Source organism: Desmodus rotundus, chromosome 4, assembly GCF_022682495.2.
Source record: "Desmodus rotundus isolate HL8 chromosome 4, HLdesRot8A.1, whole genome shotgun sequence".
NCBI classification, from domain to species: domain Eukaryota; kingdom Metazoa; phylum Chordata; class Mammalia; order Chiroptera; family Phyllostomidae; genus Desmodus; species Desmodus rotundus.
Window position 1 is genome coordinate 20,135,866 of NC_071390.1, and position 14,748 is coordinate 20,150,613.

The 14,748-nt window shown below is 39.0% G+C and overlaps 1 protein-coding gene across 8 annotated transcripts in view; it reads left to right on the forward strand.

Moving 5' to 3' along the window:
* The window catches only part of NT5C2 (5'-nucleotidase, cytosolic II), a 96,131-nt gene that overhangs the window by 23,667 nt on the left and 57,716 nt on the right, over window positions 1-14,748 (forward strand). For 2 of the 8 annotated variants that reach the window (XM_071221158.1, XM_045191386.2), the window contains exon 1: window positions 11,045-11,563. The exons of 4 other annotated variants lie outside the window; for them this stretch is intronic. Coding sequence is in view for 3 of the 4 variants with exons in the window: in XM_045191386.2 (XP_045047321.1) it covers window positions 11,550-11,563 (14 nt within the window). In the remaining variant the exon portion in view is untranslated. Of the gene's footprint in view, window positions 1-1,837; window positions 2,029-11,044; window positions 11,564-14,748 lie in introns of those variants that run through there. 2 more of the 8 variants (XM_045191384.2, XM_045191385.3) reach the window with 2 other exon arrangements.

Genomic DNA, 14,748 nt, shown 5'->3' on the forward strand with positions numbered 1-14,748 from the left:
TGTCCTAATTGTATTTAATGTCATAGCCTGAGTGTACTTCTGACTCATTTGGGATGGTATTTCCTGGAAGATTTTAGACAGGCTCAGTGCTCAACATTCTTCATATAGTGAAATCTGAAATAATACAAGTAGAAAAATGTCTCGGAGCTTTATCTCTGAGCCCCGCGTCCGCCACGGATGAGAATAAGTCTACCAAGACATGATCTGCTTGGGGAGGAGAGGTGGCTGATCTCTCAAAGGAGAAGGGCCAAGAGCCTTTTCCTCCATGGGCTTTTATTAGGTTCATTTTGCACAGGAATACAGGTAAAGCTCATCAATCATTGTCAGGCAGTAAGGGTCAAACAATACATAACTTACAGAGAACTTTGAGGTCCTGTTCTGAGTTACGGTCAGTTAGTTAAAGGGCTTATAAAACTTTGGGCGCCAGACTCATTTCAGGCCTGGACCCTTATCATTTAAGCTGAGGGTATAAACAAAGCAGGTTTCACAGGATTTTATGCATTCTTTCTGAGGCCTGATTCCCCAGGGAATCCGCCCCTCCCAGCACAGGACTGCACTGCCCTCTGTTATTGTTTCAGGCTCGAGTCAGGCAGGGGAAGTCAGGCAGCCAAGAGATTAGGAGACTTCTTGCAGACAGAATGAGGACTCAGGCAATGCCAAAGCCGAGGGGCGAGGGTCCATCACCCCCTTTTTCTATAGCCCCCTGAGTCCTTCCCTGTGGGCCTTTTCCGTGACCATGCCTGTCTTAGGTTGTTCCTCCCTTGAGGAATATTACCCGTCATTGGCTAACTGGTCAGGCTCGGGGCCAAGCAGGGTGAAGTAAAGGAGGTAGAGGCAGAGCCCCTGCTGAGGAGATAAGCTTTGTCTCTGTAGTGGCTTACGGTCCCAAGGTCTCTGACTCAGCCTTAGACATGGGGGTTACAGCTTCTGAAACCAGGCAGGGCGGTTCCCAACATCAAAACACCTTGATAGATTTGAATTTTTAGATCACTGGAAACATTTCTATATTGTAGTAAAGTATACACAACATAAAATTACCATCTTTACCATTTGTTAAGTGATCAGTGGTATTAAGTACATTCACATTGTGCATCCCTATAACTTTTTTCATCTTGTAAAATTGGAATTTTATACCTATTAAACAATAACTCCCCATTCTCCTTGTCCTCCAGCCCCTGGAAGACAACCACCATTATACTTTGTCTTTATGATTTTGACCATTCAAAGTACTTCATATGAGTGGAATCATATAGTATTTGTCTTTTTGTGATTGGCTTATTTCACTGAGCACATTGTTTTCAAGTTTCATTCATTGTAGCATATTGCAAAATTTCCTTTTAATATAAAAAATGGGTTTTTGAACTCTTGTAGGTATTTGCTTTCGTTAATTAAAAATTTTAAATAGAAATCATTTAGAAGACATTTATTTTAGTTTCCTAGTTAAGGCAATTTATAGAGTATTCTGTTTCCAGGGCTTTTTATTAAAGACATTTATTAGAGATGGTAATTTATCATTGGCTCATTTAGGTAGACTGTTGTGAACATTTATGATAAACTGTCCATTGTATGTGATGCCTTAGAATTCACTTACAGAAGAAGGTATATATTTTTAGTTAAGTAAATAAACATCCAACTTCTAGCTTTTTTTCTTGCTTAATAACTAGTCTTCTAAATTTCAATATAGAAATGTTGGTCATGTGTCCTTATTAAGAAACTAGCCTTCAAAATGTATGACTGTTCTTCCATTTCCTTGTTATGGTTGTTGAGTCTTCTTGGCTGGTTAATCATCAGGCCAAGCCCTTCACTGAAATATGTTTTGCTATATGGTCAAGAGATAGGCTGAGCTGCTCAGGTGTTACAGCGGCGTGAGTCGGGGAGGTTAGACCTCTTAAACAGTTCCTTGTTTAACACCTGGATTCTCATAGTGATCGATACAGACCAGAATCTGTATCTACCAAATCCAAGAATGGAACAGTTTCATTTTTCATCTTCTTTCCATGTTGACTGTGCCCATGATGCTGAAGTCAGGTATTTGGTTTTACCCTTTTAAATTTTTTATGGTTACAGTATAGAAGAATTTCTACAAGTGAGTTGGCTCTTTCTTTGTGAAAACAGTTTATGAATTCAGAAGTGGGGGTTTTTAAATCATGGTGAACTGAAGTTTGATAGTAATTAGGCTTGTGAATTTTTTATTTACCCGTCTTTACCTTATTTTAAAAGAAATTTCAGTCACTTTATATTTAAAGTTCTTTGTATACTTAATCTGAAATCATTTTTAATTGAAATTTAGGTCTCCAAAGCCATACTATTTTTATTTAAACCTGTTGAATAAGTTTATTCTCTAGTAAAAGGAAATTTATTGTATATGCTTAAGGAGTAGAAAGGAATTTGAATAAAAATTATTTTGTAGAACCTGCAGCTTGATGCAGTAGTAGAATTAGAACTATTGAGGATTTTTTTAACCTCAAATTAAAAGCAAGCATTAGGTTTTATGCAGAAGGGACTGCGAGTTTGATGAATTTTATTTTTCTCTTAACCTCTTACAGATATCACATGAATGTCATTCAGCTTTTTAGTTGTGTTATTCATCAGGTTTAATTAACTTGTCATTTTAGTGTGGGTACAAATATTCAGATTGGTAAGTTGTTAAAATTTCAATAGACATTTTATAAATTCAGAATCACACAGGAAATATAGGTTCTCAGGAATGCCAAGGAACCAACTTTTTCTTTTTCTTTTCCTTTTTCTTTTTCCTTTCCTTTTTCTTTCCATTTTTTCTTTCCTGTTCTTTTCTCTCTTCTCTTCCTCTCAGATTTTTTAAAATATATTTATTGATTATGCTATTACAGTTGTCCCATTCCCCCCCTCTTACTCCACTCCATCCTGTCCACCCCCTCCCTCCCACCTTCCCCCCCTATAGTTCATGTCCATGGGTCATACTTGTAAGTTCTTTGGCTTCTACATTTCCTACACTATTATTACCCTCCCCCTGTCTATTTTCCACCTATCATCTATGCTACTTATTCTCTGTACCTTCCCCTCCTCCCCCTCCCACTCCCCTATTGACAACCCTCCATGTGATCTCCATCTCTATGGTTCTGTTCCTGTTCTAGTTGTTTGCCTAGTTTGCTCTTGTTTTTGTTTTAGGTGTGGTCATTAATAACTGAGTTTGCTGTCATTTTTACTGTTCATATTTTTTATCTTCTTTTTCTTAGATAAATCCCTTTAACATTTCATATAATAAGGGCTTGGTGATGATGAACTTCTTTAACTTGACCTTATCTGAGAAGCACTTTATCTTCTCTTCCATTCTAAATGATAGCTTTGCTGGATACAGTAATCTTGGATGTAGGTCCTTGCCTTTCATGACTTGGAATACTTCTTGCCAGCCCCTTCTGGCCTGTAAGGTCTCTTTTGAGAAATCAGCTGACAGTCTTATGGGAAGACCTTTGTAGGTAACTATGTCCTTTTCTCTTGCTGCTTCTAAGATTCTCTCCTTCTGTTTCATCTTGGGGAATGTAATTCTGATGTGCCTTGGTGTGTTCCTCCTTGGGTCCAGCTTCTTTGGGAGTCTCTGAGCTTCCTGGACTTCCTGGAAGTCTATTTCCTTTGCCAGATTAGGGAAGTTCTCCTTCATTATTTGTTCAAATAAGTTTTCAATATTTTGTTCTTCCTCTTCTCCTTCTGGCACCCCTATACTTCGGGTGTTGGAACGTTTCAAGATGTCCTGGAGGTTCCTAAGCCTCTCCTCATTTTTCCGAATTCTTGTTTCTTCATTCTTTTCTGGTTGGATGTTTCTTTCTTCCTTCTGGTCCACACCGTTGATGTGAGTCCCAGTTTCCTTCGCCTCACTATTGGTTCCCTGTACATTTTCCTTTGTTTCTCTTAGCATAGGCTTCATTTTTTCATCTGGTTTTCGAACAGATTCAACCAACTCTGTGAGCGTCTTGATAACCAGTGTTTTGAACTGTGCATCCGATAGGTTGGCTATCTCTTCCTCGCTTAGCTGTATTTTTTCTGGAGCTTTGAAGTGTTCTGTCATTTGGGCCTTTTTTTTTTTTTTTTGTCTTGGCTCGTCTGTTACTTAAAGGGGCGGAGCCTTAGGTGTTCACCTGGGCGGGGTAATGCTGGTCACTGTGCTGTGACGCTGTATGTGGGGGAGGGGCCGAGAGGGAGCAATGGCACCCACTCTACTCTCCTCCGGACTCCAATCTTTCACTCCGCTACCCAGAATCAAACTGGGCCCCTCTGGTGCTGGTTCCCGAGTGGGTGGGCTTGTGCACACTCTAGGCCCCTGTGGGTCTCTCCAACGACCTCTCCTGCTGCCGCCCCAACCGCCACGGGCATTTTCAATCAAAGGTTTGAGGCTTTATTTCCCCGTGCTGGAGCCCTGGGTTACGTGGTCTACTTCCCTCCCCGCCGTTTGTTGGTTTATCTGTGAGCGAATGTGGGGCCTTGGGGTCTGCCAGTGTTCAGACTGCCTGCCCCGTTCGTCCCACACTCCGCCAGTCTCAGTCCTGCCACGGCAACAGGAGTCCTCTCCGCCCCAGCTGCCCGTCTCCGCCCCTCCTACCAGTCTGGATGAATGTTTATTTTTTATTTCCTTGGTGTCGGGCTTCCTTGCCGTTGGATTTCCTGTCAGTTCTGGTTGTGGGAGGAGGCACAGTGTGTCTGCCTACGCTGCCATCTTGGTTCTTGTCTCTTCCTCTCAGATTTATTTTTACAGAGAGGAGAAGGAAAGGAGAGAAACATCCATCGGTTGCCTCTTGCACAGACACCCCCAGTTGGGGCCTTGGCCTGCAAACCAGGCATGTTCTCTGACTCGGCATCAACCCAGCAGCATTTTAGTTTGTGAGACGTTGCCCAGCCCACTGAGCCACGCTGGTCAGGGCAGGAGATATGTTTCTTAAATGATGGACAGATGGCGTGTCTCTAGTCAGAATGAGAATGAGGTAGAGTATGAGAACTCTGTTAAAAATTTTTGGTTAGTATAGCATTCTGATGCTTTGATTAGTGTTTCATATTTCTAGGGCAGTGATTTTCAACCTTTTTCATGTAGTGGCACACATAAACTAACTACTAAAATTCTGTAGCACACCACAAAGTATATTTTTTTGCCGATCTGACAAAAAAATAGGTATAATTTTTATTTAGTCATACCAGATGACTATTGTGTTGGCGGTTATCATTTTTTTTTTGACAATCTAAGGGAAAAGTGGTCAGGCATTGCATGTTTTAAAAACTCCTGCAGCACACTTGAAAATCACTATTCTAGGAAGTGACAAATGAGGATTCAGGATTAGTAAGATTTTTTTAGGCTGTTTATTTCATCCAAAACATTTCATCTTTGGAATACTATTTAGTAATAAAAGGGCATGAACTGTTGATACAGACAGCTTAGATATATCTCAAGCAAATTATGCTGGGTTAATAAAGTCAATAATAAAGGTTATATATTGTGTGATTTCATGTTATAACATTCTTAAAATGACAAAATTAAGAAGATTGAGAACAGAGTTGTGGTTGCCAGTAATTAGGGATTGCAGTGATACTACTTATAGACTACAGATTTTCTAAACTTTCAAAAGAAGATACTGGATTCAGAAACATTCTCAATTTGTTTCTCTGTCACCATTCCTTCTATGCTTCTTCCCAAACTAGTGTACCTAGAAGTAAAGTGAAAAGGAGGAGTGGCGGCGGCAGCAGCAAGGAAGAGAGAGAGAAAAAAGATAATAGGTCTTTGATTTAATGAAATCCTCAGTAAACAGGCTGAGGAAATGCTCTTCATCTTCGGATAGCATATCTCACCATCTTCTGTATGGCTTCTTTTATTCATTGTAACCCCTGAGAGACAGATCTATTCATCCATGTTTTGGTGTGTATCAGTGATTTGTTCTTTTAATTACTGTGTAGGATTCCATTGTATCAGTATACCACAATTTATTTATTGCTCTTCTGTTGATGAACCTTTGGGCTTTTTATAGTTTTTAGCTATTAAGTATAAAGCTATTACAGACTGAGAAAATATTTGTAAATCCCACATCTGATAAAGGACTTGTATCTAGAGTTTATAAATGACTTTTAAAATTTAACAATATGAAAACAACACAATGAAGAAATAGGCGAAAGACTGACTTGTCACTACAGAGGATGTATGTATAGCATAAAAGCACATGTTCAACATCATTAGCCATTAGGAAATGCAAGTTAAAACTGCAATGACTATTCCCATTATCATGGCTATAATAAAAAAAATACTGACAATATCAAGTGTTACCAAGGATGCGGAGCAACTGGAACTCTAGTACGTTTCTGGTAAAAGGCAAAATAGTATAGCCACACTGCAAAACAGTTTGGTAGTGTCTTAAAATGTTAGAGACATTTACCATATGACTCAGAAGTCTTACTCCTGGATATTTATTTACCCTAGAGAAGTGAAAATTTATGGTTGTGCAAAAAACAGTACATGAATAATGTTTATAGTATTTTTATTTAAAATTGCTTCAAATTAGAAACAACCCAAATATCCTTCAGTAGTGAATACATAAATAAGATACACTACCTCTATACAATGAACTATAACCCAGGCAAAAGGAATTGTTGATACACAGCAACTTGGATGACTTCCAGAGACATAATGCTGAGTTAGAGAAGCCAGTCTCAAAAGGTTACATGCTGTATGATTCTATTTATATGACATTCACAAAGACAAAATTATGATAATGGAGAACAAATCAGTGGGTCGTAGGAATTCTCAGAGGAGGGGAAATGTGACTACAAAAGGAGAGTAACATTGATGTAAGAGAGAAACATCAACTCGTTGCCTCTGACATGCCCCCAACCGGGCACCTGGCCTGCAACCCAGGTATGTGCTCTGACCTGGAATCAGACCAGTGACATTTCATTTTGCGGGATGACGCCCAGCCCACTGAGCCACACCAGTCAAAGCAAGATTTAGTAAATATATATATTTTTTAAGGTTTTATTTATTTTTAGAGAGAGGGGAAATGAGGGAGAAAGAGAAGGAGAGAAACATCAGTGTATGGTTTCCTCTTGCGTGCTCCCTACCGGGGACCTGGTCTGCAACCCAGGCATGCACCCTGATTGGGAATCTAACCAGTAACCCTTTGGTTCACAGGTTGGCCCTCAGTCCACTGAGCCACACCAGCCAGGACAAGATTTAGTAAATATTTCTTGAATATATGAACAGAGTTTGAAACAGCTATTCGTTTTCAGACAATACGTTATCTTTTGCACAGGAAGTTCTTTTTAAAAAAATTTTTTTTAAAGATTTTATTTATTTAATTTTAGAGAAGGGAAGGGAGAGAGACAGACAGGGAGAGAAACATCAATGTATGGTTGCCTCTTCTGCACCCTCCACTGGGGCCCTGGCCTGCATGTGCCCTGACTGGGAATTGAATAGGCAACCCTTTGGTTCGCAGGCTGGCACTCAATCCACTGAGCTACACCAGCCAGGGAGCACAGGAATTTCTTATCAGTATATATGTGTGTCTTCTGTTCACATGAGAATTTTTGCTTTCCTTTCTGTTTTGCAAGTAGTAAAGTCTTTTTTTAAAATACATTTTATTGATTATGCTATTACAGTTGTCCCACTTTACCCCCTTTATTCCTCTCCGCCCTGCACACCCCCTCCCACCCGCATTCCTCCCCTTTAGTTCATGTCCATGAGCCGTACACATAAGTTCTTTGGCTTCTACATTTCCTATACTATTCTTAACCTCCCCTTGTCTATGTTCTACGTACTATTATGCTACTTATTCTCTGAACCTTCCCTCCCTCCCCCTCCCACTACCCCACTGATAACCCTCCATGTGATCTCCATTTCTGTGATTCTGTTCCCGTTCCAGGTATTTGCTTAGTTTGTTTTTTTTCTTTAGGTTCAGTAATAGCTGTGAGTTTGTTGTCATTTTACCGTTCATATTTTTTATCTTCTTTTTCTTAGATAAATCCCTTTAACATTTCATATAATAAGGGCTTGGTGATGATGAACTCCTTTAACTTGACCTTATCTGGAAAGCACTTTATCTGCCCTTCCATTCTAAATAAAAGCTTTGCTGGATAGAGTAATCTTGGATGTAGGTCCTTACTTTTCATGACTTGGAATACTTCTTCCCAGCCCCTTCTTGCCTGCAAGGTTTCTTTTGTGAAATCAGGTTATACTCTTATGGGAAGACCTTTGTAGGTAACTGTCTCCTTTTCTCTTGCTGCTTTTAAGATTCTCTCCTTATCTTTAATCTTGGCTAATGTAATTATGATGTTGGTGTTTTCCTCCTTGGGTCCAACTTCTTTGGGTTTCTCTGAGCTTCCTGGACTTCCTGGAAGTCTATTTCCTTTGCCAGATTAGGGAAGTTCTCCTTCATTATTTGTTCAAATAAGTTTTCAGTTTCTCGTTCTTCCTCTTCTCCTTCTGGCACCCCTATAATTCGATGTTGGAATGTTTAAAGATGTCCTGGAGGTTCCTAAGCCTCTCCTCATTTTTCTGAATTCTTGTTTCTTCATTGTGTTCTGGTTGAATGTTTCTTTCTTCCTTCTGCTCCAAAACGTTGATTTTTGAGTCCTGGTTTCCTTCTGGTCACTGTTGGTTCCCTGTAGATGTTTCTTTATTTCGTGTAATGTGACCTTCATTGCTGCCTGGGTCTTTTTTATGCTGTTGAAGTACCCAGTGAGTTCCTGGAACATCTTGATAACCAGTGTTCTGAACTGTGTATCTGATAGGTGGCTATCTCTTCATCGCTTAGTTGTATTTTTTCTGGGGCTTTGAACTGTTCATTTGGGTCTTTTTTTCCCCCTCAGCGTGCCTGTTACGTACTAAGGGGCGGAGCCTTAGGTGTTCACCAGGGTGGGGCAACCCACCACTGCTGCGTTGTGATGTGTGTGGGGGGGGGGAGGGGGGGAGGGATCCGAAAGGGAATAATGATGCTTGCTCAGCTCCAGCTGGCTCTCAGTCACTTCCCCCACCACCCACAAGCAAATTGGGCCCTTCTCGTGCTGATTCCCGGGTGGGTGGGCTTGTGCACGCTCTAGGCCCCTGTGGGTCTCTCCAAGGAACTCTCCTGTGAGGCTGCGAGCGTCTCTCACTGTAGCCTCAACCCCCACAGGAGTTTTCAGTCAGAGGTTTGAGGCTTCATTTCCCCTGGCAGGAGCCCTGGGTTGTGCGGTCTGTCTCGCTGCCCAGTTGTTCCTCCCGGTTTATCTGCACGCGAATGTGGGACCGCCCTCTCTGTCAGCCCCCTTTCGGGGTCCGCCAGCTGCCGCCTTGCTGCAAGTCCTCTCTGCCCAGCTGCCCCTGTCCGCCCCTCCTACCGGTCTGGTTGAATGTTTCTTTAAATCCTTTGTTGTCGGACTTCCATACAGTTTGGTTTTCTGTCAGTTCTAGTTGTTTTTTTGTTTTTAAATTTGTTGTTGTCCTTCTTTTGGTTGTGCAAGGAGGCACAGTGTGTCTACCTATGCCTCCATCTTGGCTGGCAGTCTGCAAGTAGCAAAGTCTTAAAATAGTAATTACATGTACGTATTTCCACCACATTTAGCAGTGATGCCCAAGATGAGAATCAAGAGAAGCCATGAGAAATTGGCAATCTTAAGGATTAGATTATTTTTCCATGTTTATTTCATATTCTTGTATTTATAGAATTTGGTTTGAGGATTGTCAGTGAAAGGCCTTCATGTTTATGGACAATTTGAGAACTGAATTTTTCAAAAGTACTTTTCCAAGAGCTATATTGATAAGGTAATGCTTGACATCCAGTTACTTTCCTTGTAGTCCCACCCTCTTTAGTTAACAATAGTTCTTTGAGTGCTTACGTGTGACATACAACAACCCTACCCGATGTTATCTATGTTCCATAGATAAAAAAATCTCAGGCTTATGTTAAGTACTTCATTCAAGTTTCCAAAGCCGAAAAGTAGGGTGGCTGGGATTTAACTATAGTTGTTCAGTGCTCATTCTCTTTCCATTACACCATACTGCTTTCCTAAATAAACTGAAAATAATTGTAGTTTGAGTTCTTAGGTTTTCTTTTCTTAATCCTCATCTGATGATATGTTTACTGATTTTAGAGAGAGGAAGAGGGCAGCGGGGGGGAGAGACAGACAGACATCGATGGGTTGCCTCCTGCACGCACCCTGATGGGGGATTGAAGCCTCAACCTATGTATGTTCCCTGCTTTGGACTGGAACTTGCAAACTTTGGTGTACAGGACAATGCTCTAACCAACTGGACCACCTGGCCAGGGTGAATTTATAGTTTTTAATAGTTTTAGTTACTTGGTGACTAAACATTTTAATAACTAATAGAAACCTTTATGGTAAGATATTTAGGTAATATTTAAAGACTAAAGTTTTGTCCTGACTGTAGTAGCTCAGTTGGTTGGGTGTTGTCCTGTAAGGTGTAAGATGGCTGGTTCGATTCCCAGTCAGGGCACATGCCTGCGTTGGGGGTTTGGTCCTCTGTCAGGGTGTGTACGAGAGGTCACCAGTCAATGTTTCTCTCTCACATCAATGTTTCTCTCCCTCTCTTTCTTCCTCCCTTCCTCTTTCTAAAAATAAATAATAAAATCTTTTTAAAAAGTAGATCTTTTTTTAAATTTCAAGTTTTAATTCAAAGAGTATTTCTTTAAGGTATGTACATTTTATTTTTAATTTGAACCACCACTAGGAGGATTTATTTGTCGTCTCAATGTTCTTAGACTTTAGCACACTTGTTTATTCCTTTCCCTGTTGCATAATCCCTATGCATTATATTGGTCCAGAGGCAGGAATGTTGCAGATATTTTTCTTTCAAACCTCAATTTGCTCTGGGGTTTGGAATTAACCTTTAGAATGTACTGGATTTATCCTCCATATGCCAAAGATCAGTAAGTTTCTTTTTACATGAGCTGAAATTTTCAGGCGATTGAGTAACAGATGTTTTCCTTAAAAGCAGTTCATGATCAGAGAAAAAGACTTCAGTGTGGAAATACTTTAGGTTTCTCCTGTAATACGATTGGCACATAACTTTCTCCTCTTGTAGTTCAAATTGTTCATATTTTTGGAAAGGAGGAAATAACTAAACTGATAATTGAAACATTATATGTCCTGTTGGTTTTTTCCCCCCAGAGTAAACTGAAAAGGATTTGGACTGAGTAGGGCACTCCATTCTGTGAAACTCACATTGTTTGCGTACTGTTGGCAGGCCTCGTTAGGGGGTAAATTTGCTTTTTCTGTGTGTTTGCCAGTAATGATTCCTGTCTTTTTACCGGAACTTGCCATTTGGATTTTCTCCTTCCTAAACTGGCCAGTCTTAAACAGTCAGACCGTTAGTTATTTTTCCTTTTTTCTCTGTTATTCTTAGGTTTTCAAGTATTTAATAAGCTGAGGATATTGGTCACTGAGATACTGACTGGTTAGGGTTCGGCATGGTGCCCGAGTTTGTTGGGCCTCACAGGGCCCGAGTTCTCTGTGCTCTAACAAATGAGCTACAGTTCTCAAGAGATCAGTGAAGCTTGTTTGTTGATCCTGTATTCTCATCCAGAGGAGGTAGATCTTTGAGAATGTCTCAGGAAGGGTAAGTGAGTTTGTTCTTTTTCCTTCATTTTTCTCAGCAAAGAGGTGTTCTAGTCATCTGAGTGAATTGGAAGATTAATAAGCAGTGCTACCAGTCAGTGGAGGTAGAGGGAGAGAGTGATAGAAATTTAGCTGAAAGCTTACATTGTTAGTATTTCACATGTAATATACTGTGAAGTTACTATTGCTATTTTGAAAAACAGCATTGAGGGTGGATAATCTTAATAGGAATTTAGTGGGTTTAAACATGCTTTTTACTCTGCAGTAAACTCCTTTTGGTTTTTTGGTAGAAAGTATTTATGAAGACTGGAAGCAGTCAGGGATGTCTTACGAAAGAGTTTTACAAAGAAGTGAGTGAAGTTTAAAAATTCAAAGGTATTTTAAAATAAATGGTACCTTTAGAAAATGGGGGGAAAAGAAAATAGTGTGAAAGATTGAGTGAACAGCCTATGATTTTCTTTCCTTCTGGGCATTGTAGGCAAAAAATAAATTTTTTTGAACCCCCTCTTTTTCTTTACTATGTAAAATAGTCCTGTTATTTATTTATTTATTTTTTATTGTTTAAATATCTCTCGTGCTTCAGAATCTGAATTGCTGCTGATTTTCTTGTGACCACTATAATAGGTGACAGGTAAGTTAATGTCTGCATACTGTTACTTCATTTTTAGCCTTCAGGCATAACTAGACTTCAGAGAGACATTTCCTGTGATTAAATAAGACATCACTCCAAAACGGTCTCTAAAAATACAGTAAAATTTTGATTTTGTGGAGGCTCTTAATATTTCCTTATTCTTTGTCCTATTAGAAATTTTCAGGTAGTTTCAGAGCATTGTGCATATAATTTATTTTAATCTAATTGTGTATTGATTATGAGCAAAATAAAATTGGCCTACTTTACTGCTATTTTTAAACCTCATTATTGGATAAAGAAAACTAAACTATGGTACATATCTGCAGTTGTTAAACAATTTTTATGATAAAGATTATCACGGATGCTGCTATATTTGTTAGTCTTTTACACATAGTTGTTTATAAAGCTGGTCGTTAGATTCAAGAAGAACTGAATTTCTGGGTGCAGTCAAAAATCTTAGGAAGTAAGTAGTACTAATTTTCCCCTTGTGGTAAAGCATATCTTAGAATGGGTTAGTCAGATAAATACACACCAAAGGACACTATAAGGGCTGAGAGATACTCTTTTACATTTATTTCTAGGGGCCCCTAGGGCAATTCCTTTACTGTCTGAATAGGTAGGGAGCCAAGTGCACTTGAAATGCATGGATCACATAAATGGAATCAGTTAGCTTTTATTCTCCTTTGTTATCTTTAGAAGTAAATGGATAAATTTTGTGCCTTGAGATGAAAATAATTCTTATATTTACAAATTCTGCATGTATGATATTTTGACACGTAGTACAGTCTGTCATTTGATGTCTATGAAATATTTCCCTAATAGTTATAGGAAAAGATTGTTAAAAGAGTTAAGTCACCAGAAGTTACACTTGAGCCTTATTTAAACATACGGTAATTGAGACTGTGGTATTAGTGTAAGGATAGACTCACATAGATCATGAAACCTAATAGGGAGTTTGTAGATACACACACACACATATAGTCAATTGATTTTCAGCAAGGAGGCCAAAGTAATTTCATATAGAAAAAGTACAAACCTCAACCTTTACTTCAAACCATATAAAAATAACGCAAAATGGATCATAGACCTAAATATAAGTTGAAAGGAATGTGTAGGCAAAAATCTTTGTGACTTTGAATGAGGTAAAGATTTCTTAGATAAAACACATAAAAACATGAGAGACAAAATTGATAAATTGGGCTTGATCAAAAATTAAAAAAACAAACTGGTTCCTGAAGGACACCATTAATAAAACACTGGGAGAAAATATTCTCAATACATATATATCTGATAAAAGACTTATATTAAAAATATATGAAGAATTTTTACAATACAACAGTAAAGCAAACAACCCAGTTTAAAAATGGGCAAAAGACTTGAATAGATAGTTACAAAAAGATATGGCCAATGGGCACTTGAAATGATGTTCTACATCATTAATCACTAAGGAAATATATATTAAGACCTCAATAAGATACCACTGCACCTACTAGAGTGACTAAATTAACTAATTAGAGTGATTTCCAACCCTTTTCATCTCATGGCACACATAATTACTAAAATTTTGCAGCACACCAAAAACCATAATTTTTGCCAATCTGACAAAAAAAAGGTATAATTTTTATTCACACTGGATGGCCACTATGTTGGCTGTTGTCATTTTTAAATTGCACAATCTAAGGGAACAGAGAGGTCAGTGCCCCTGACTAAATAGTCAGGCATTGCATGTTTTAAAAATTCTTGTGGCACACCAGTTGAAAATGATGAACTAGAATGACTAAAATGAAAAACACTGACTACGTGGAGCAGCAGGAACTGTCATGCATTGCTGATGAGAATGCCAAATAGAAACAGTTTTTAAAGTTAAACTTACCATATGACCTATTAATTCCGTTTGTAGGTATTTAAGAGAAATGAAAGCGTATGTCTACACAGATTTGTATGTGACTGTTCATTGCAGCATTATTTATAATAGTCAATTCTGGGAACAATCCAAAATACCCATGAACTGAATGAACAAATTGTAGTATTATCCATACAATGGAATACTACTCAGTAATAAAAGAACTAATTATGATACATGAATGAATCTCAGAAATACTTTGCTAAAAAAAAGGGCGCAAACGTCAATTACAGTGCTGTTTGATTCCATTTATAAAAAACCTGTACTGGACTTCTGGTCAAGATGGCAGTGTAGGAAGACATGGCTCACCTCTTTGTACAACCACATCAGAATTACAACTAAAATATAGAACAGCCGTCACTCAGAACCATCAATAATTGAATCGAATGGGAGTCTGACAACCATGGAATTAAAGAAACCACAGCCATCCATACTGGTAGGAGGGATGCAGATGCAGAACAGGTTGGTCCCTCACCCACGGGTGGTGAGTAAAAATTCGGGAGGGATATCTTGGGATAACTCTGACCCAGGGTTCCATGCCAGGAAGAAAAGTCCCCACAACTTCTGGCTGCAAAAACCAGCAGGGATTGAGTCAGTGGAAGAAAATGTGTGAGCCCCAAGCAGTTCCTCTTAACCAACACACAGACTCACC